The sequence below is a fragment of the Vipera ursinii genome (assembly GCF_947247035.1).
Source record: "Vipera ursinii genome assembly, chromosome: 10".
Lineage (NCBI taxonomy): Eukaryota > Metazoa > Chordata > Lepidosauria > Squamata > Viperidae > Vipera > Vipera ursinii.
The window spans coordinates 22,493,950-22,513,264 of record NC_139520.1 but is presented as its reverse complement, the minus strand read 5'-3'; the positions used below and the strand labels follow the sequence as shown (position 1 = coordinate 22,513,264).

At 56.7% G+C, this 19,315-nt stretch overlaps 3 protein-coding genes across 7 annotated transcripts in view; 2 read left to right on the top strand and 1 right to left on the bottom strand.

Moving 5' to 3' along the window:
- FANCA (FA complementation group A) overlaps positions 1-3,037 on the top strand; it is a 21,948-nt gene extending 18,911 nt beyond the window's left edge. Inside the window, exons 38-43 of the mRNA XM_083370424.1 lie at positions 138-200; positions 598-703; positions 799-874; positions 1,329-1,485; positions 2,059-2,151; positions 2,778-3,037. Coding sequence (XP_083226550.1) covers positions 138-200; positions 598-703; positions 799-874; positions 1,329-1,485; positions 2,059-2,151; positions 2,778-2,873 — 591 coding nt within the window. The 3' untranslated portion in view covers positions 2,874-3,037. The remainder of the gene's footprint in view (positions 1-137; positions 201-597; positions 704-798; positions 875-1,328; positions 1,486-2,058; positions 2,152-2,777) is intronic.
- On the bottom strand, positions 2,967-13,323 carry ZNF276 (zinc finger protein 276). 5 transcript variants are annotated; one of them, XM_083370392.1, is made up of 11 exons: positions 10,667-11,100; positions 9,399-9,708; positions 9,151-9,215; positions 7,731-8,213; positions 7,255-7,333; positions 5,701-5,778; positions 5,459-5,569; positions 5,305-5,380; positions 4,753-4,870; positions 4,123-4,222; positions 2,967-3,694 (listed from the first exon to the last, which is right to left on the bottom strand). In XM_083370392.1, the coding sequence occupies exons 1-11, from the start codon at positions 10,878-10,880 to the stop codon at positions 3,418-3,420; spliced, it is 1,911 nt and encodes a 636-aa protein (XP_083226518.1). In that variant the 5' UTR covers positions 10,881-11,100; the 3' UTR covers positions 2,967-3,417. The 5 variants fall into 5 exon arrangements, with proteins under 5 accessions (XP_083226518.1, XP_083226520.1, XP_083226517.1 ...); XM_083370394.1 differs by lacking the exon at positions 10,667-11,100 and adding an exon at positions 12,926-13,323 and having other exon boundaries at positions 5,305-5,569; XM_083370391.1 differs by having other exon boundaries at positions 4,753-4,867; positions 5,305-5,569; positions 10,667-11,101.
- On the top strand, positions 11,329-19,315 carry VPS9D1 (VPS9 domain containing 1). Its single transcript, XM_083370388.1, has 15 exons — positions 11,329-11,865; positions 12,592-12,667; positions 13,301-13,393; positions 14,183-14,339; positions 14,457-14,571; positions 14,812-14,874; positions 15,197-15,249; positions 15,354-15,441; positions 15,569-15,654; positions 15,978-16,447; positions 16,608-16,737; positions 16,931-17,124; positions 17,523-17,598; positions 17,779-17,883; positions 18,160-19,315. Exons 1-15 carry the CDS (start codon positions 11,542-11,544, stop codon positions 18,251-18,253), a joined length of 2,124 nt encoding a protein of 707 aa, XP_083226514.1. The 5' UTR covers positions 11,329-11,541; the 3' UTR covers positions 18,254-19,315.

The following is a 19,315-nucleotide window of genomic DNA, read 5'->3' as shown; positions in this document are numbered from 1 at the left end:
TCTGGCCAAATGCAAGTTTAGAAAATGCTGCCTGGGGAGGGACCTTGGATCTGGTCGTCTGGCTGAGGGACCGGGTGCTCCAGCTTCAGGTCAGTAACTATTGTGGCTGTTTTTATTCATGGTTCTCAAACTGGCAGTTCCTGGCATATGTCCTCTTCTTTTCCGTCATGGACTTCATCTCGGCAAAAGTGGCACCAGAGGCGAGTTCTGCTTCCGTACTGGCTGGTTGGGGTGGGGAAATGAAGGAAGGCCAAGCGACTGTGAAGCCCACCCTGGCTTGACCTTTGCAGACATGGTGACTCTGCCTTGCCTTACGTTGATTGAGGCTAAAGTTGAACTGCTTTAAAGAGCTGCGGATTCATGCTCTGAATCCCTTTTTGGATTTGCATCTAAAACACCACACAGATCCTTTTAAATGTGCATTATTGTGTAAACTGGCTAGAGGCCTACTCACAGAAAACCACCAGAGAGTATAGCGGGTGGCTTGTGAAAAAGTTTTTTGCAGATGGGGAACGGGAGGCCGAGGTTTGTTTAAAGCTGCACAGTGTCTGTGGCAAGGATCAAGAAATAAAAATGTTCTTTGTCTCTTATTTCCAGGAAGGGACAGATGTTCACAAAGTTCTGGAATGGGGTTCCAGGGTGCTTCAGCGCTTGGTGGAAGAAGGGGCTGGCTGGCTGGCTGTCTTCTGTCCAGCAGGAAAAGGTGCAAAAAAGCTGCTCTGCGGTAGCTCCAGGGCAGGACTGATGGCAGCGCTCTGAAAACCAAGCCCAAGGATTCCTGTCCCTTTTGGTTTTCAGGCTGTGAGCTTTATCAGCCCTTGCGTGATGCTGTGTCCGATCGGCACTTGAAGATGCTGCCGGTTGCCTTCTACAGGTAAGAAGGTGAACTTCAGGGAGCAGGAGGGCAGTGGGGGAACGGCTGAAGGAACCTGTCAGGACAGGTTGGCATCGCTTACCAAAGAGAAGGACAAGGCTTTCCTTGCTCTTAATCCCAAGAGCTCCCCCGTCTCACTCTGACCTGGGGGTGGGGTGTTGCCTCCCTGAGAAGGGCTTTCTGGGGTGCGGTTGAAGCACCCCAGAAGTGCCTTGTTCACTTTCCTTTGACAGTAACTTTACCTTTGGGACTAGCCCGCTTCTCTTTGCGGATGTGCTATGACAGTGGCTCAAATGTTCTCATAAGACTCTGGGCCAACAATTGTCCTAGACAGTGTGCAGAGGCTCTTTTTCCCCCAGCTTGATCTCTGCCTGCAGCTTTTGACTCTTCCGGGTAATGCAGAGATGCCCTGAATGGCTTTGCTGTCTGCTTAACATCTGCCACTTTCCCCCAGCCTCCTCTTCACCTTCAGTGTGGAACAGCTTATCAGAGAGCGAACGTTCCTCGGCGTGGCTGTTGACATGTACATGCAACTGCTCCAGCTCTTTACAGAAGGGGCCGTGGTGGTTGGACCAAGCCAGAGGGAGCAGAGTCTGCGCGTCTGCAATCTTGTGAGCACACAGGTTCCTTGAATGGCTGGATTTGCACCCATTGCTGACCCATCTGACGGGTGGATTGCCTCGATCCAGAAACTGGGAAGCACCCAGAAGTGGGCCGAGTGGTGCTGCTGCGCATTTGCACACGTATGAGGGGAGAGGGAGGGTGCTGGCTGCATCCCAAGAGAATGTAACTGATACCAAGGATGTTGCATTTCTGCCTTGTCTGGCACTGTAAAACAGAAAGCGCCCTTCTCTCACAGGAAGAATGTGCTGGGATTGCTACTCCCAGAATTCCTTGCCAGCGTGGCCGGAGGCTGAGGATTCTGGGGAGGGCGATCCAAACACTCAGGCTGATGAAAACTTAAAAACAAGTGCAGAAAGCTAGCCAAAGTGATGTCTGAACGAGAATAATACGTTCAGTCCATTTGAATGTCTGATACAATTGCTCGCTATCTGAGGAAAGACTTAAGCAAGGCCAGACACCTAGGACGGCTGGAGAAGGACATCCACTACTAGCTGCAGTCCCCCCAATTCTTACTCTGAATCTCTTACAAAGCTGGTTTGAACTTGCCTTGTCTTCACTAGGGAGATTCGTTAATGTTGATCCAGCAAGCGCGGCAACTCCTACTCTGGGCAATCCCCCGATGTCCTCCAGAGAGCTTCTCCAACCTCCAAGAGGTGAGTGCCTGCCCTAAACATCTGAAAGACACAGTGGCCTAGAAGCTGGTCCTGCTTCTGTTGAGCCTTTCTGAGTGTATAGCACAGCACTTCCTACTTTCGATCACACACGCTTTACAAAGTTCTCCCTATAAATTTCACTAGGGCTGCACCGATTTCAAATTCAGCCTTTACCGAAACTTTGCAGCCCTGCAAGGAGGACATCGACAACCGGATCAATCAGCTCTAGCAAACCATAGCCAAGAACTACGAGTTTGTTGGCGATGCCCATTTTGCTCTATGAGTTCATGGGGACCTAACCCTTTAGTTCAAAAGAAGCCAGTTGCAGAGCAGCTGTCAGTTAGAACAGATCCGAGGGGCTAGCTAGATGTGTAGCTTCTTTTTCCCCAGACTTCTCATCTTTCTCACTGAGGGAGGATTGTCTGTTTTGTTGCTCTGGCACACCCTGACTGCTCTTATCTATAGCAATCAGAAACTGTAGATAGACTCTGAGGCGATGCTTTTGGAAAGAACACTGCTCAACAGCCATTCTTTCCTCCCAAGGGAGGATTAGCAGCACTCTCTTGGCTCTGCTAAAGATTTTGCTTTAAGGCCAGAGCCACATCAGCACCTCTTTCCCTCCCCAGATGCTGGACCTCTGTGGCGATCTAGATCCAGAGCTCAGAGCAGCCCTCATCAGCACAGGAGGGGATTTGCTAGAGGAAGGACTCCTGCTTTTCTGAAGACTGAAGGCCCCCCCCAAATGAGTTTCTGCAACCCACCCACCCCCAGCCAAAGATGGGACAAATTAAGTATGTGCCTTGGAGCCAGATCTGTCCAGAGTACTGTGTAAATAATTTATTACAAGCATAATTATGACTTAGGACAATAAAAATTAGGTTACAAATGTCCTGTTCTTCGTTTTGAGCTGGGCTTTGGAATTTAATGTAAAACATCTGGATTCAAGTCTCCATCATTCTCGAGATCCATCACAAGGAATTTATGGGCGTCTTATGAGCTATACGCACCTTTATAACAGGCGTGATGCCTTTTGATCATCGTCAGCGGGAAGGGCAGAACGGACCCTGCCTTTTGGCAAAGGAGAGACTTCTCCATAGGATGTCGTAGCCGTTGTTGACGTAAGCACAAAGAGAGAGCGGTCACAGCACGGAAGAGATCTTCGCAAGCAAGCAGAAGTTATTTCCCAGGGCCTCTTCCGAAGAGCCCATTAAAAGATTGACAATCTCCTGTCCGGTGCGCTTGATGCAAAGCTGTGTCAGGGCGCTTTCAGGTGGGTTCCTGCTGCGCACTCAGTTCTACTTTGATAGGCTGGCCTTCCACAGTGTCCAGCAGCGGCCTGGGCTCCGGCTCACCCTCCTTGGCTCTCTCCTGCGTCTGGGTCAGGGGGTGCACCATGGACATGTGAACATTGAGGTTGTGGGCCTTCTCGAAGCGCTTCCCGCATTGGTCACAAGCAAACTCCAGCTCTGTCTCCGCCTTGTGTTTGGTCATGTGGTACTTGAGGGAGGCCCTCTGTCTGCACTGGAAGCCGCAGATTTCACACCTGGGGAGGGAAAGCAGAGCACAAAGGACAGGGCGGACCTGCTTTCACCCAGCTTTGCAGAGGTGGGTAAAAATGTTCTCAGCTCTTTACATTCTAGCTGGTCTTTGAACCATATCTGGAAAAGTCCAGATTCCATATCAAATGTTCAAAAAGCTCTTTTTGTGAAACAAAGCAAGGAAGCCTGGCAGCTGCTGCTTTTTTTTTACAGAACGGAGGCCCCTCTGGCCGGCTTATTTAGAAACCTCCTTCCTAGAAGCAGCGTTCTTACTAGAGGACGTGGGAGGCATAAAAATAATCATCTCGGGGCTGAGAGCCAGAGCCAGAGCCAGTTCACATCGGATGGTGTGCGCACAGGCAAAGCTCATCCTGTGTCTAACAACTCCCAAATGCAGCTCTAAGCAGACTCCTGGATTGGCACCAGCACTTACTGAAGGGGCTTTGCTCCTGAGTGGCGCATCTGGTGGACAGACAGATGTTTGCGCTGTTTGAATGTCTGGCCGCATTCATCACAGATATAGTTGCGCACCTCTGGTTGGAGAAGAAAAGACCATTATTCCTTGTCTGAGCCTTGTACGAGATTTTTTAGATTGTGAATGCCAAATTCTCTGTTTTTGGGGGGGATTGTATTCTAGAACTGGCTGCAGGCAGCTGCCCTCACATTTGGGACCAGGAAAACGGTGGGAGGGGGGAGCTGAAGAAAATCCCGGGCTTCTCCCTGAGATGCCATTTTTAGGCTCCACCTTTGACAGGCAGTTGTAGATCTTTGAATAACTTGGTTAGGGAAGGAATGCAAGAGTCCCGATCTATTGGGAATCCTGTGGGATGAGGAGCCGGAGAAGAGCAGGAGGGCTGTTTCTTCTCAGGAGTGGCCTGGTGGTCTCTGCTCATCCTACAGAGATCCTTGCAGGGAAAGGGCAGTCCTTGGTCCTGCGTGGGGGAGGGGAGGGGGCAACAAGGCTGCCTTCCTGAGCTTCTCCAGACTAAATCCCAATCATGAGCCCCATCTAGGGAGGGAAGAGAAGTGGGTGGGTGGGCGATGGCCGGCGTCCAGGGCCTACCGGTATGAATGAGCTTCACATGGCGCTGAAGGTAGCGGTCAATCATGAAGACTTTGTTGCATCCTGGGTGGGGACAGGGCCTCTCCCGGACCTCTTCATGATGTTCTTTGATGTGCTTCTAGACCCAACGGGAGAGGGGGCTTTAGGCGCGTGGATCACCCTCTGGCCTGCTTCACTGCCAGGGTCATCCCTGGCTCTTCCCTCACCCCTTCTTTCAAGGCACGTGCCTTGGCATTTTGAATCAGCAGGAGCTATTGAGCCTTTTGATGTACCAGCCCCATGCTGTCAATCAAATGGGCTTTGCAGAATCCACTGCTTTAGTTGCAAGCCAGTTGTTTTTCTCTTTAGGGTCTAAAAGGGGTTTCCCCTCCTCCAATGCAGCTAACTGCAAGACTGCAACCACCAGACTTGTTTTAGACAGAGCTTTTCTTGCGCTGGCTAAGGCCACTGAAAGTGACTGGAAGGAATTCCCCCCCTTTTGAAATGTGTCCTCTCCTCCCCCCGCCCCCCCCCGGCCGTGACTGGCTTCTCTCGCAGGGCGACCTGGCTTACCTTCATGCCATCCGCCCCTCTGTACACAGCTGTGCAGCCCTGATAAGGACACTTGTAAATGTTTGGCAGCTCCTCCCTGGAGAAGAAGAGGGCAGCTGGGTTAGAAGTGGGGCAGGCTCCCCTCGAGGTCTTTAACCAGGGCCGCCGCCAATACCTTTCGCACTTGATCTTCTTCTTCCAGCCAGGTTTGGGTCCTGGCTTCTTCCTGGCTTTCGGCTCCTCCACGTTTGCTTCCTTGCTTTCCGCTTTTCTGTTGTTGGACCCCCTGAGAGGAAAGGGAAAAGCAGGAAAAGGGGCTGGCGTCCGCTGTTCTTCTGGATATGGAAGTGGGGAGAAGGGAAACGTTCCTGGCCTCTCCACCCGCAGGAGGTGGAACGGCCTGGAGCAAAGGCCCACCTTTTTTCTGGATACGGCTCAAAAGATTCATCTGACGACTGCGCTCTCTTGTGGTTTTCATCCTCATTTGAAGACTCTCTTGAGAAAGGAGACAAACTTTTCATCATTTCACTGGTTAAAATAGAACGGTTAATACAATGTGTTTCAGTCAGCTGCCAGTGTACAGGAAAAACAAGAATTTAATACATAAAATAAAAATGCAGTTTGGTAGCCAAGTTACCTTTCCTTGGCCAACTGCTCTGAATCAATGAATTTCACTTCTCCAAAAGAAAATGGCCTAGAGCAGGTTGATGAAGGGCCGTGCAAAGGCCACCAGGCCACCAAAAGGCAAGGGAGAGAGCTGGCTGCGTGAAAAGAGCCACGAGAACCTGGCCTCTCAAGTAACTGGATGCTGGCATTCACGGCTTTCATGAAAACCGGGATTCAAGCGTCTGTCGATTGCAGGATCCCTTTTAGAAGCTAAAAAATGCCTGTAGACGTTCCTGAGAGAATTCTAGGGAAGGTTCTGGGACAGAGAAAATAGGCTTCTAGATCCCAGTGACTTACTGTGATCAGTTGTATCTCCGAACCACCAGCAGCGGTTACTCGGTTTTGTCCCAATGTATAATCAATCTTCCCCCCCCAACCTCTATGTATTAGCAAAATTTTAAAATTGTACACGGAGGCTTCCCAGCTTCGAATATTATAACCAGCCAGCCGCTTATCCCAGGTGTTATAGCAGCTCTATTTCCCCCATCACCAGCTGGAGAGGTGAGGACTGAACACCAAAGCGAGCCTGCAACCATTCCTCAGCCATTCCTCTGCGCTCCAGAATTCTGCAGTGGGCGAGGCTTTCCTGGAAGCCACAGAAGGAGCAACTGCTGTTTGAGGAAAGGCGGTGGTGCGGCCACTGTAGCCTCTGCCTTGGCTTGAGCTGATTATTCACCAAGTGATCCCCACCCTCCGTAATGTCACCCAACTCTGTCCTGACTTCTCTGGGATCAGCAGCGCTCCAATATTGGAGACAGCTCTGTCCAAAAGATGGCAGTTGGACAAAGGGTGACTTTAACGGCTAATGGGGCTGCAGGCTCTCCTGAAAAGGACCTTGGAAAATGTGGAAGCTCCTCCCCATTGAGCTCAGGAGCAGCATATAGAATCCTGGTTTCAGCAACTCTAAAAAACAGTATAGGAACTCCAGATGCAACAGCTTTCAGCAGCCGACCAAGATGGTCAGGTTAGGGATTCGGTGAGGGCTCAGGCCCCCAAATAGTTTTTTTAAAGCTTCAATTTGGCCTTGGAAATTCCTACAAAAGAAAGCGTTCTATTCTGACTCGTACAAACAATAGGACAGACCAATTTAATGTGGAACTTGCTCAAAGCATGCTGGTGTCAAACTATCCCAAGAAGGCATCTCAAGTTTATAACCAAAGCTGTTCTTCGGCCAGTCAACTACCACCTTCCCTCCCTGCAGTCTCAGCAACCAAATCCTTTCAGTGGGGTGTGATAAATGTCTCCCTGCAACACCACCATTTTCATGCGCACAAAGATGACATTTCAATCCCCCTCTTCTCTCACCCCTCAGAAAGGTCACTGAACGCGTCTTTTACCCGCTCATCTGATGCTGCAGAGAGAGCCAGCTTCTCGTTCGGCCGTCCTAGAAAAAGGAAAATGGCATGGGTTACAAAGAGCAGGGGAGAGAACCCTGCAGAGCAGTGGCCTTCCCATCAAGAGGTCCTCGGCCCTTAGAGATGAAAAGGTCTCAGCCTGCTTCTTTCTGAAAAGGAGGGGGTCTCTGGACTAAAAGGGGTGAAGAACCAACGGACAGGGCAGAAACTAAAAACACGCAAGGGAAGCGCTCTGTAAAGCAGACCCGGGAGCATTTATCTGCCGCCTCCTCTCCTCTGGACCCAGGAGGGGAACACAGGAAGGCCAAGAGTCCCGGAGATGTAGGCGCAGGGCCAGCACCCCAGATGGGAGACTCCTTAGCTTGAGCTTGAACACATCGGCTCCTGTGGGGTAGCTCACATCGCTGTCAGAAGCCGCTCTCTTACCTGGGCTACCTGACCGGGGAGAGGCTGCTTGGAGCAGGTCCTCCTGCAAAGGGTCTTGCAAGGAAGGCAAACCTCGGCTCTCAGGAACCAGGTTTTCTGCACTGGATGCCGGCAAAGCAGTCCTGCTGTCTGCAGGCTGCTGGCCAGCCACTGCCCTAGCAGCACTGTGCTGGTGTTGCAGCGATGGAACGGCAGCCCCGGAGCTGTCGGATGCCACCCCGTTGCCCGTCACGTGCCGAGGAGCGTCCTTCTTCAGTTCCCACTGGACAGCCAGGGCACTGTCTACCAGCAAGGTGCTGCAGTCCGAATCTGTGCTCATGATGTAACTGTGGCCGTCTTCGCAGCCCCACACGGCTCTGATGATCCCGCAGTACTTGGATGACAAGACACTCTGCAGACTTGGTGCCATCGGGCAGTTCTCCGCGTGGCCGTGGCTCCACCTTACCAGCTGGCGAAGGCACTGTGGGCTGGAGGTGATCAGGTCTGCAGGACACAGGGAGAGAAATGGCCTACTGTCAAGGCCACCCCGTTCCAGTTACGGTGGCAAAACCTCACCAAATGGTCCAGCCTCCCATCTAAACTTGAGGATAGCCTGCCATGTTCGGACTGGGCCTGCTGCAGCCGGAGGACTGGCCAACAGCTTCCTTCCCAGGGATGTGGAGTCCCTGCTAGGAAGACGCTGGATCACTTGCAGAACTCTCTTCCATTCAAAAAATAAAACTGAAAATGGATCCTGTTTGTGTTTTTCAGGATAAATCAGCTAAGCATTGTCTATTTCATATCTGCATATAAAGCAGGTGTGATGTGAGGCTCACCTTTAATTTTAAACAGGCACAAGACTGCATCAGACTAGGGGGTGGAAGTTTGCAGACTAATGGTTACAGTCCTGCAGGAATCCTACTTGGGGGCAGGCACGGGGGCTTTCCCTGTACAGGAATGAAATCCGTGCCCTGCCATTCAGGCCCCTTGTGCCTCTCCATTCTTTTAAAGGAAGGGGAGCTTTCTAGACTTAGCCACATCAAACATAAAATACACCAGTAACAACTTATTATAATGAGTTCAGTTTCTAACTTTCATTATCAGCCCCTTCAAAGCATCTCCTAGACACAACATCACTGAAAGTCAGTCAGCAGCTGCCTTCAAACATCTGGGAAATCCTAAAGACCAGCGCAGGTGCTTTAAGGTGGCAGGCTGAGTAAAATCCCTTTGGGAGTTATTAGCTGCCTTAATGCTCAAATTGTAGAGAAAACACATTCCGTTCCTCAGTTCAGATCACAAATTTGTATCTGAGCTAGAAGGCCTGTGCTTGACCATCCTTGGCTGGCAGGCCTCCAGCCACAAGGGCATGCCAAGAAGAAGCACCCTTCAGCTCGGAAGCAGCAGGCAAACTCCATGGACAGGAATTCAGCCTCTCACCTACCCAGACAAGGCGCTTCTCCTTCTCCGGCTGAAGCAGTGGGCAGTGAAGGCTGGGCTAAATTGTTCCTGCAGAGAAGAGACGGCAGAGAGATCAGAGCAGGAAGCTCTTGATTAACCGTGCTTCTTTGCGAGCCACCAGTAAGTACTGGGTTGTTTTGGCTGGCTTGGAAATCAGTAGGGCAGATAAGAAGGTACCCGCCCCTCAGGCGGGGGGCAGAGACCAGGAGTAGGGAAGGCTGCTCAACGTACTTTCCTCGAGGCTTGGGGTGTCCCGCAGGTGAGACGTTCACCTTCTGCATGAAAGCCTTCAGGACGCTGCGGCACTTGTAGAACTGGGCGTGGCACTTCTTGCAAACAAACGGGGGAAGAGAGGGGTCTTGCTGGACGGTCACCCCCACCAGCCGCTGGAAGTCTGTGAAGAAGACTTGGTCCAAGCGCCGCTGCTTCTCCGAGTCCTCGCTCACCATGGGGACCTTCCCAAAGGCATTTCGCAGGCTCCGCGAGGAGAACTTCCCGTGGCAAAGCCGGCAGAAGCCCGTGGTCAAGGCCCGGGGTATTCCTGCAGGGATTGCGAGAGAGGAGTTGGTCTGGCCCCTCGGCCCAGAGAGTCTCCTTGCACCAAAGGTCATCCTCCCCCCAACCAAGGAAGAGGACCTCCCCCTTTAAAAGAACACCTGGTTTTTCAATAGCGCCCCCCCCCCCACAAATTTCCCTCACCCAAAAGGCCCCTTTCTCTGGAAACAAAGCAGTTTGGACCCTGATGGGAGCAGGCGTTTAAGACGCCGAGCGTGTGAAGGGTACAATTTGCAAGGTTTTATTCTTGACTGCAGATCTGAATTCTAGGCGCAGATCCGGTTTTCAGCTCAGGAAGTGCAATTTCCCAGCCACTCACTTTGGCACCCCAAGCAGGAACCAGTTTTGCCAAAATCCAAGAGGAGAAATCTGAGCTCGCTTTGATACAAAATAGCACGTTCTGCCTCTGGAGCAGAATCCGGCCCGTTGCGTTGCATTTCCGGGCTTGGCTCGGAGAGCGAAGCCCTTTCAGAGCAGGAACGGCCTCTCGGCCTTACCGAGCTCGGCGGAGGGGCCACTTACCCGGGGGGTAAAAGGTAACAGGAAGCCACTTGGGGGCCTTGCAGGCATCCCGGCCACGTAAAGGTGCCCAAATCCCCGGAACGCTCGCAACTCGAGCCGCTCCGCCCGCCCGCCGCATCTGGGCCTGCCGGGCACCGCCCGCCCCGACCCAAGCGGCGGGGAGCCTTCGGGGCAGCGCTCGGGACTGGCCTCGCCAGCTCCTCCGACCGCGCCTCCCGCCCGCCGAGCTCTGGGTCCCCCTCGGAGCCGGTGAAGCTGGCCGGCAGAGGAAAGCGCCCTTCTGGCGCCCGCCGCCCTGGCAAAGCCCAAGCGGGAGCAGGCGGGGGCCCTCCCCAGCCCCGGGGCCGCAGGGCCCGCCGGCGCTCGGGGCCGGGTTCCGCAGGGGCGGCGCGGCGGAGGCGGAGGTCTCGGGGTCTGCTCACCCGGCACGGCCGCTGCGGCTGCGGCTTCCGCGGCCGGCGAGGCCCAGCGCTTGGGCTCCGGCGCGGTCTTCTCCTCCCGGGCGGCGGCGGCGGCGCGTCCGCGGCGCGTCCGGCTCACGGAGTCTGGCCTGCCTATCTCGGCCGGCGGCGGTTCTGACCCGATCCTGGCCGCCAACGCTGCGGGCAAGAACCGGCCACGCCGGTCCCGCTTCATGGCCGCTTAGACGGAGCGCGCACCGGCCGCCGCTCGGAGCTCCGGCGCCGGTCCCCCTCCCGCGGCTGGCCCGGCCCGCAGCGCCCCTGGCGGACGGAGGAGCCCGCCGGCCCGCCCGAGCCGGCAGCAGCAGCCCCGCCCGCGGCCTCGACCCTGAGCCGAGCCCCGCCGGGCAGTCCCCGAGGCCGCGGGGCGGGCGGAGAAGCCGGGCGCCCTCCCGAAGGAGGCGCCCGCAGGACCGGCCCGCTACGAAACCCCCAAGGGAGCCCGTCCCAGCAGCGCCTCCCGCGAGCCCGGAGACGGGGCTCCGAGGCCGGCGACCCTCTCGGCTGCCGGCCGGCCCGCTGCCCCTCGCCGCCTGAAATGCCCGCCGGCCGGGGTGGGCTCGGGTGGGCGCCCCGGAGGGCCTCCGGGCGGGACAGGCTGCTCGACCCCGGGAGCGACGGCCCGGTGCCGGTGCCCACGCCGCCCTCCGCTCGCCTTTGCTCAGTCGGGGTTTGGGGACTCGCCAGGCCGGCTGGGGGCGCAGACAAGGCAGCGGGGAGACCGGGGCGCCTCGGGAAAGGAGGCGCTGCCAGGAAGCCCTCGTCTCCCGCAGGGCCGGCCGCGGGGCGCTACCCTGAGCTGGAGGGGCTGCGGAGCCCAGGCGGGCCTTCCTGCCATGCGCGGAGCGACCCCTGCCCCGCCTAGAGACGGGCAGCCGAGCCGCCGCTCCGGGCGCGGCCGGTCACGAGCGAGGGGCGCTCCACCCCCGGCGCCTGCGGAGCAATGGCGGAGCCGGGCTGGCGGCAGCCGCGCCCCTTCTGACCTCACCGGCTCCCAGTCCGGCCCCGTCCGAGCGGCCGCCGCTCCTTGGCGGCGAAGTTCCGGCCCCGCCATGGCGGCCGCGCCCGCCGCCGCCGCAGAGCCGCCGGTGAAGCCGCTGCAGGGCGCCATGAAGCTGGCCAAGGCTGCCCTGGAGCTGGACGCCGGAGACCGGCCGCGGGTGAGGGGCGCGCGTGGGGGGCGTCTTCGCCGGTGCCGGAGCCGAGTCCGCGGGAATGCGTGGCGCGCCGGGGGCCCTTCAGGAAAGGCCTGGGGGCTGCTGGCCTCGCCCGGGCTGCCCCTCCCCTTCTTTCCCGGGAGGCGGCGGGGGAGCGTCCCGGGTCTCCCCGCGACAGCGGCCAGGGGAGGCCAGGGGGTCTTTCAGCCCCTCTGCTGCTGGCCCACCTCCGCCTCGGGCCTTCGGTGTTTTGGCCCCGTTGCCTGGAGAGCTGAAACCTCCGCCTTGCGCTGCCGAAGCCTCCCCTGCCCTGCCCAGATTCCTAACCACCCCCCCCCCCCCGCCGCAGCCCATGAATCTGATCATGGATGAACCCAAGATGCAAGCATCACTGGACCAGGCCTGGGCCAGTCGGCAGTATCCTGCAGCCAGACCGCTGGGCAGCTCTTGCCTCCGGACTCCCCACCCACCCCCGTTCCTTTGGCTCCCCTCCCAGGAAGGGCCTGGTTTTCTGCATTGGCCTCTTCAAGTTAATTCAGTTGGTCAACCAGGTCCAAGGTGGAGGGAGTGCCTGTACACTAACCCACTTTTTGACCTCTTGTGGAGGGGGGGGGGCAATGAAGCAAGCCTCCTGCAGCTTACAGACTGTCCACCCAGGCCAGCCAGAAACTGGTGTGGTCCTAAGGATAGAGCTGTCTTTTCACCCCACTGAACTGTTCTCCTCAGCAGGAAGCCTACGTGGAATATCTAAAGAGCATCAGCTACATCGCCCAGGTCCTCCTTGAAGAGGCAGCAGCCACGACTGGTAACCCCCGCTTTTCCCACCCTTCCCTGCCCTGGGACCATCCGAAAGAGATGGGCTTGGTTGCAGCACACCTTTTCTTTAGGGAAACTAAACTTCAGAGTTGGTGTCTTTAGCATAATAAAATAGAAAGCATATAACACCCCCCCTCCAAATAGGGGCATTTTGACAAGATGTAACCCTGACAAATGAGTTAAATAACCCCAAGATCATTTTCTTTGGAGCTGCAGCGCTTGGCCCTTCCCTTCTCAAGACCCTTACCTGATCACCCACCACTCCTGGTCTCCTGGGTGGTGAAGCTGCTTCAGAAAAGGATGTTGTGCAGGTCTTGTGAGGATGACGGGACCAAAGCCATCCATTCTGAGCGGGGAATCCTGGCAGCGGAAGTCTGCATGCCTTTTAAAAGTCCTTAGTTGAGAAACTCTGCGTCTCCTGTTCTTGGGGAAGGAATGATTGGCAAAAATGGCTTTTCCTGGAGCTGGGCGATCCCACTGGGGAGGGGCCCTAGAATGGCTAAATCCTGACAGGCGGAGGGGACAGAGGGTTGGCACTGAGCTCTCCTGGAGGTCTTTTTGAGGTGGGTTTTGCATCCCCTTGTAATTGGACAGACACAATCACACATTCCTTGTCCCGAAGGGGATGAAAATGACCTGGCGCCCGATACCCCCAAGATGCTCAAGGTAGCGGAGCAGTGCCTGGAAAGAGCCAAGAGCAGCGCTTCTAAAATAGGTGAGCTCTGTTTGTTTGTATAGGCAGCCCCCTCCTCTCACCAAGCAGAACAAAAGAAGGGAGGTCTTCCTTGCTTCGGTGGGACCTGGTCAAAAGATGGTTCAGGCCGGAAAGTGACCATTGGTCTCACTGCTTAGCAGAGCTTCCTCTCTGAGGGGTGATTTTAGAATAAAGGTTTCGCTAAGTCAGGAGTCTCCAAACTTGGCAACTTTAAGACAGGTGGACTTCAACTCCCAGAATTCTGGAACTGAAGAGCCCAAGTCTTAAAAGTTGCCACATTTGGAGACCACCGCTTTTAAGTTGCCACGCACTCCCGTCGGCTCCCCAAGCCCTTCCAGTCCCGTCCTTGGCAAAGGTACGGAAATGGTGCTTGATTGCTTTCCTCCAGGGAGATTTTTCAGTTTCCCAGACTAGCCTCCTGTCTTTCCAGTGTCCTGTTGGTCTTCTTCCTAATTGCCAACCAGGTCTGACCCAACTTAGCTTCTCAGGATCGGTCCGATTGGTCTGGAATACACCTAGTGTTGATTGTTGTGTTTTAATTGGGTAGATGTCTGCTCTGTGGGCTGCCTCATAATTGGAATGTGTTCAGTGCTTTCACGCAAAGGTTGGGAGCTGGGTTTGGCCCTCAGGCCCCAGTGCTTGTCTTCCTGGCCGTCTGGTTCGCAATCCTCTCCCTTGGACCCTGCTCTCTGGCCTGCTGCTTGGGCCTGTTTTGCCCCTCTGTGAGTCCCGAGGTGTTTGATTTGACCGTAACGGGGCGTTGTCTTTTTCTTAATTCCCCAATTCCAGGAAAGGCCAAGGCCAAGCTGGGGGGGAAGAAGGTGGGCCCTGCTCCGGTTTCCCGACACCGCAGAGTCTCCTCTGATGAAGGCAGGAAGCTTTCGCCTTTTCTGCCTCCTGAGATGTTCCAAAAGCTGCAGATCACTCAAGAGCAGAGCCCCAGGAAGTAAGAGGGGGCTGGGAGGGGGGCTTTGGGTGCTGGGTGGCTGGACCCCGGATCCTGCTGCCTGGAGCTGGACCAGGTGACAGGGCCCTCGAAAGAGCTGCTGCTCTCCTCCTGCAGCAGAGAACTAAGCCCGCTGGAGGAGGCATCGCTGCAAAACCAGAAGCTGAGAGCTACCTACGAGGCCCGGCTGGCCCGGCTGAACCCCAACCAAGCAGTGCAGAAGACCTCTCTGGCAAGTGGGGCCGGCTGGGATGATAATGGGCCTCTGAGGTCCCGTGTGAGCCAGACAATATAGCCCACACATTGTTTTTGTGTGGGAGGAGACTTCAGGAGCCCTCTTTGCCAAAGAAATGGAGGCTGAGGCCCTTTTAAGACAAGGATTGGTTGGTTGGTTACACGTTCCTTTCCCTCGTCCTCCGTTCCTCTGCTTAGTCCTGGGGACTGTGCTTTACTGTTAATTTTTGCTCAACAGACCCTTTCTCTGCAACGTCAGATGATGGAGAATTTGGTGATCGCAAAAGCCCGGGAAGAGGCCGTATCCTTTCTGGCTCTTCTGTGGCAAAGGAAGGGAGAACTCCCCCAGGCTGAGCGGCAAACCCACAGGAGACTAGTTCATAGTCCTGGGATTCCGTAGTGGTCTCCCATCCCAGATCCCCATCCTACTTCACTTTGGGTGGACCACTCCAGGGCGGCTAAGCTCCGCCTCCTCTGATTTCTCTTTCGCCGTCCCTGCAGCTGGCTGGTCCTTTGTCATTTCTCCCCACTTGAGCTGGACTGGCACTGGCCCAACTGCCCCCGGGGTGGGGGCTGTCTGGGGGAGTTTGAAGAGGAGGACCTTGACTCTGCCCCCTCTCCAGCTCCAGAGGAAGATGGAGGAGCATCGGTTGCGGCTGCAGGAAGCTGCCAACAGGCAAGTCATCTGGGCCTGGGATGCTTGGCCCTCTTTCTCCACTCACGGGTGGGGAGGGCGGGGGCCCAATTGCTCCTCCGAGCCTGTATTCTTCCACCCCTTAGGAGGTTCTCCAGTAATGCAGTGCTGACCCCAGAAGAGCAGGAGCAGCGGGCCATCTATGCGGCTATCCTGGAGTATGAGCAGGACCACGTAAGTAAGCAGCTCCAGGGTGCTTCTTCATGTGCAAAAGCCCCCAAGAAGAAGACTGGGAGGGGCTGAGAGAGATGAAAGGGGGGCTGTAGCTCGGTGTTCTCTGCTCTATTCCCCGACCCCCCAGGACTGGCCGAGGTCGTGGAAGGCCCAGCTGAAGGAGCATCCCAGTGATCTGTCCTTGGTGCCAAAGCTTCTCTCACACCTGCTCAGGTAGGGAGGTGTGGGTGCAGGAAGGTCTTTGCTTTCGAAGCCTCTGGTCTGCAAGGTACCTTCAGGCAAAATGCACAAACCCCCAGTGCGGGATGAGACTGAGGGGAGGTAGAGGCCATGATTTCAAGAATTCCACCGGGTCGCTCCTCCCTTAGTGGACCTTTGAGTTGGCTTGGAGGGACAGAAGGACATTCAGCTGCTGGGCTTTGCCGGAGCCTCTTTCGGAGAGCGCAAGGGGGAAAGGGGGTGGTGGTTCCTGCCGCCCAGTTTCCTGAGGAATGGACCCCAGGCAGGTTCGGTAACGGCCCCTTCCTTGATTCCAGCTTTGCGGATCATCCCATCTGCCAGTTGCTGAAGAAGCTGCAATGCTCGGTCTACAACCGCGTCTATCCTCTCATCAGCCAAAGCAGGACAGACGTCTCGCGCGGCTGGTCCCTCTCCTCCTCGCTGGATGCTGAGGCCTTCCTGCCTTTGGCCACTGAGGGACGGCGGCTGCGCTCATCCCAAAGCTTGCACTCCATGTTTTCTGTCCAGGAACACAACAAGTTGAACCTCCGTCATAGCATCTCTGGCACCCCCTTCATTGAGGACCAGAGCCCGTTGCTTCCCCCCCAAGGAGGACGTGTGTCCCCCCCGTCGGCTGACCGGGAGAGCTCCTTTGAGGACCTGGAGCAATTTTTGTCAGCCTCTGAAGCACGTCCAGCAGGGCCCCTGCAAAGCCCTCTGGCTGGGAAGAAGGGCCCCCAGCAGGAAGCCCTCAAGGCGGTCGTGAAGGACATTCACAACTCCATCGGTGAGGTCCCTGTGTGGGCGGCCTCAGTGGGACTGGACTGCTTGGGGGGGGGAATCTAGCTTGCCGGCTGCTGCAGGCCAATCCATGGGAGTGGGGGGGGCTCGCAGTTCTCCTTCCTAGACCCTCGCCCTGATGGAGCTGGGCTGCTTCCTCTCTGCAGACAGACTGCTGTCCCTGATGCTGCTGGCTTTTGAAGGGCTCAACACAGCGGCCGCCAAGGATCAGTGCCTGGCGCGGCTGGAGGAAGCCTTCTTTGGCCCACTCTGGGGGCCCCTCTTGACTGTGTACAGGTGGGACTGGGCAGCCAGCAGCCGCCTGCCATCATGATCGGATGGTGCCTTGAAAAGGGGGCAGTTGAGCTTGGGGGTTGCTGGGCAGGAAGAGGAAGAAAGCCCTCCCTCCCCCCGTCTTCCGGCAAGGAGCCTGGGCAAAGGAAAGGGGGGAGTCTGCTCAGCTCCTCCCTTCCTCCTTCCTGCCCTCCAGGACTGTCTATGGGGCCCAGGAAGAGGCTCTGTCCAGGAGCATGGAGCTGCGCCGGAAGACCGCTCCGACTGAGATGGGCATCCCCTCCAAGCTGCTGCCCAAGGGACAAGGGGCTTCCCCATACGCTGCGGCCGTGCAGGAGTTGCTGCTCCTCCCTCTCAGCAGCTGCCCGCAGAGGAAGCTGGAGTGCATCGGTGAGGCCTGGTGGCAGCTGCAGCCCAAGGGGGCTAAACTGGGATGGGCTGGAATCCGGAGGGAGCCCAAGATTCGCCCACATTCTGAGAGCTTTCACAGTTAGCCCGGCAACTTTTCCTGGCCTCGTCCACCCCAGACACGCTAGACTTTCTAATTGGGAGGGAAAGGCCAGCTGGCTTGGCTGGAGGGTCAAGAGGTCTAAGTTTACCGGGGGCCGAGAACTCCCTGGAAACAGCGGGCTGCCTTCCCTGCTCTTTGGCGTGAAAGGCCAGGAAGGGCTGCCCTAAGAAAGGCTTGTGGGAATTGGGAGGGCGAAGGGAAGTGGCCCACTTTCCCTGTGCATAGAACTGTGTGCCGTGTCCTCCTCATCTCTCTCCCCCCCTTTCTGTCTCTTCAGTGCGGACCTTGCGCATCATCTGTGAATGTGCAGAGGAATACTGTGGGGGCCGACTCCAACCGGCATCTGCCGCCATGTGAGTACTTGACTGCAGTGTCCTATCCGGATGGGATGCCGAGCTCTGAAGCCATCCCTGCCACTCACTGGGCAGACCCTGCCCTGAAAGCAGCCATGTTGCTGGAGTCCCTGGCATCACCGTCCCCCGGCACTGCCAGCTGTGGAGCCAGGCTCGACTCACTCTGCCCTCCCCTTGCAGCGGTGCAGACGACCTCCTGCCCATCCTCTCCTTTGTGGTCCTCCAGAGTAACTTGCCCCAGCTGGTCTCCGAGTGTGCCGCCCTGGAAGAGTTCATCCACGAAGGGTAGGCACGGGGTCCTTTCCAGGGCTCAGACAGAAGGCACGGCAGTTGGGCTGCCCTGTCGCCAGGCGTCTGACTCCGTTGCCCTCTGCCAATTGTGAGCGTCCAGAGGCGCAGTCGCTGCTACTAATAGCAGACTGCAGGTGTACGACGGTGGGGTGGAAAAGGAGGGAGGGGAGGGACTCTGTGAGCAGGGGGGGAGAACTGTTTCTGTGGAGCCCTGGTTGAGCAACGCCTCCCTCGCCCTCCCCAGGACTGACCGGTTCCCTTTTCTCCCAGGTACCTGATTGGGGAAGAAGGCTACTGCCTGACCTCCCTGCAGAGCGCCCTCTCCTACGTCCAGAGCCTGCAGGGGCCGGTGCTCCGGAAGTAGCGGAGCTCCCGGTGGGGGGGGGGGGCTGCCCCTCCCTCCTGCCTCGCTGCTCCCTGGGGATGCTTTTGAGAGGACTGCGAAGGGAAACTGACCAGCTGGACCAGGCACCCCTCCCAGGACTACTCTTGCACAATATTTGGGGGGGGGGTGCACGTAAACTTTGGTATCAGCCCAACATTGACTAGCATTTGTCCTGCCCTGCAGGTCTTCTGGCACTGTGGCTTCTGTCCTGGTGTGTTGCGAGATGCTTAGCTGCCCCCTCCCCTCATAACAGCTGAGCCTGCCTTTGCTTCTCTGCCTTGAGCATGAAAAAAAGAGGGGTGGGCTGCATCTCATTTCCCACATTACACTAAGAGTTGCTGTAACCCCCCCCCCCCCCAGCTGCAAGGCAAGCCAGCCATCCTGGCCACTTGGCAGCCTCTTCCTCGGAAGGGAAGGCCCGAGGCAGAGATGGGAGCCTGCTGACTGGCGTCCCCTCTCTCCCCCTGCCCCGCATGGCCCCTTTCCTGTACGGCAGCTGCTTCAACCTGTGGGCCTGCACACCAGGGACCACCTTTTCCTTGCCTCTGTTGGGGTTTTTTATTGAGTAAAGGGAAGGAGGGGGATGGGCCTGGCTGCCCATCCTTTCTCGCATTGGTCTTTGGGTTCCTCTGTGGTGGAACAGGAACCAGCGTAGGTGAAGCGGATACGGCCGAAGGTGAGCTCTCCTTGTGGATTGTGCGTTGTCTGCTGACGGAGAGGAGAGCTTGAGGGAGAAGACGGGAAGCAGGAAGGCTGAGTGGCTGGCAGGAATTCGCACAAGCCTCCCAGCCGCCAGCTGTGGGGGAACCAAACGGCAGCGTACGAGGGGGCAGGTGGGGAAGGGAGCCGCCCTCCTGCAGAGTGCACTTGGGGAGGGCCCCGGGCTCCTGAGAGATCTCCACTGCACCCGAGGAAGCAGGGGCTCCCTTGCAATCTGGGTACCGTCTCCTGGGTGGGGCCCCTTCCTGACCCTGACTTCGGCGCCACCGTCTTGCCTTCCCTCCTGGACGCTCCTTGGGAATAAAGCTTGACTTCTCCCCA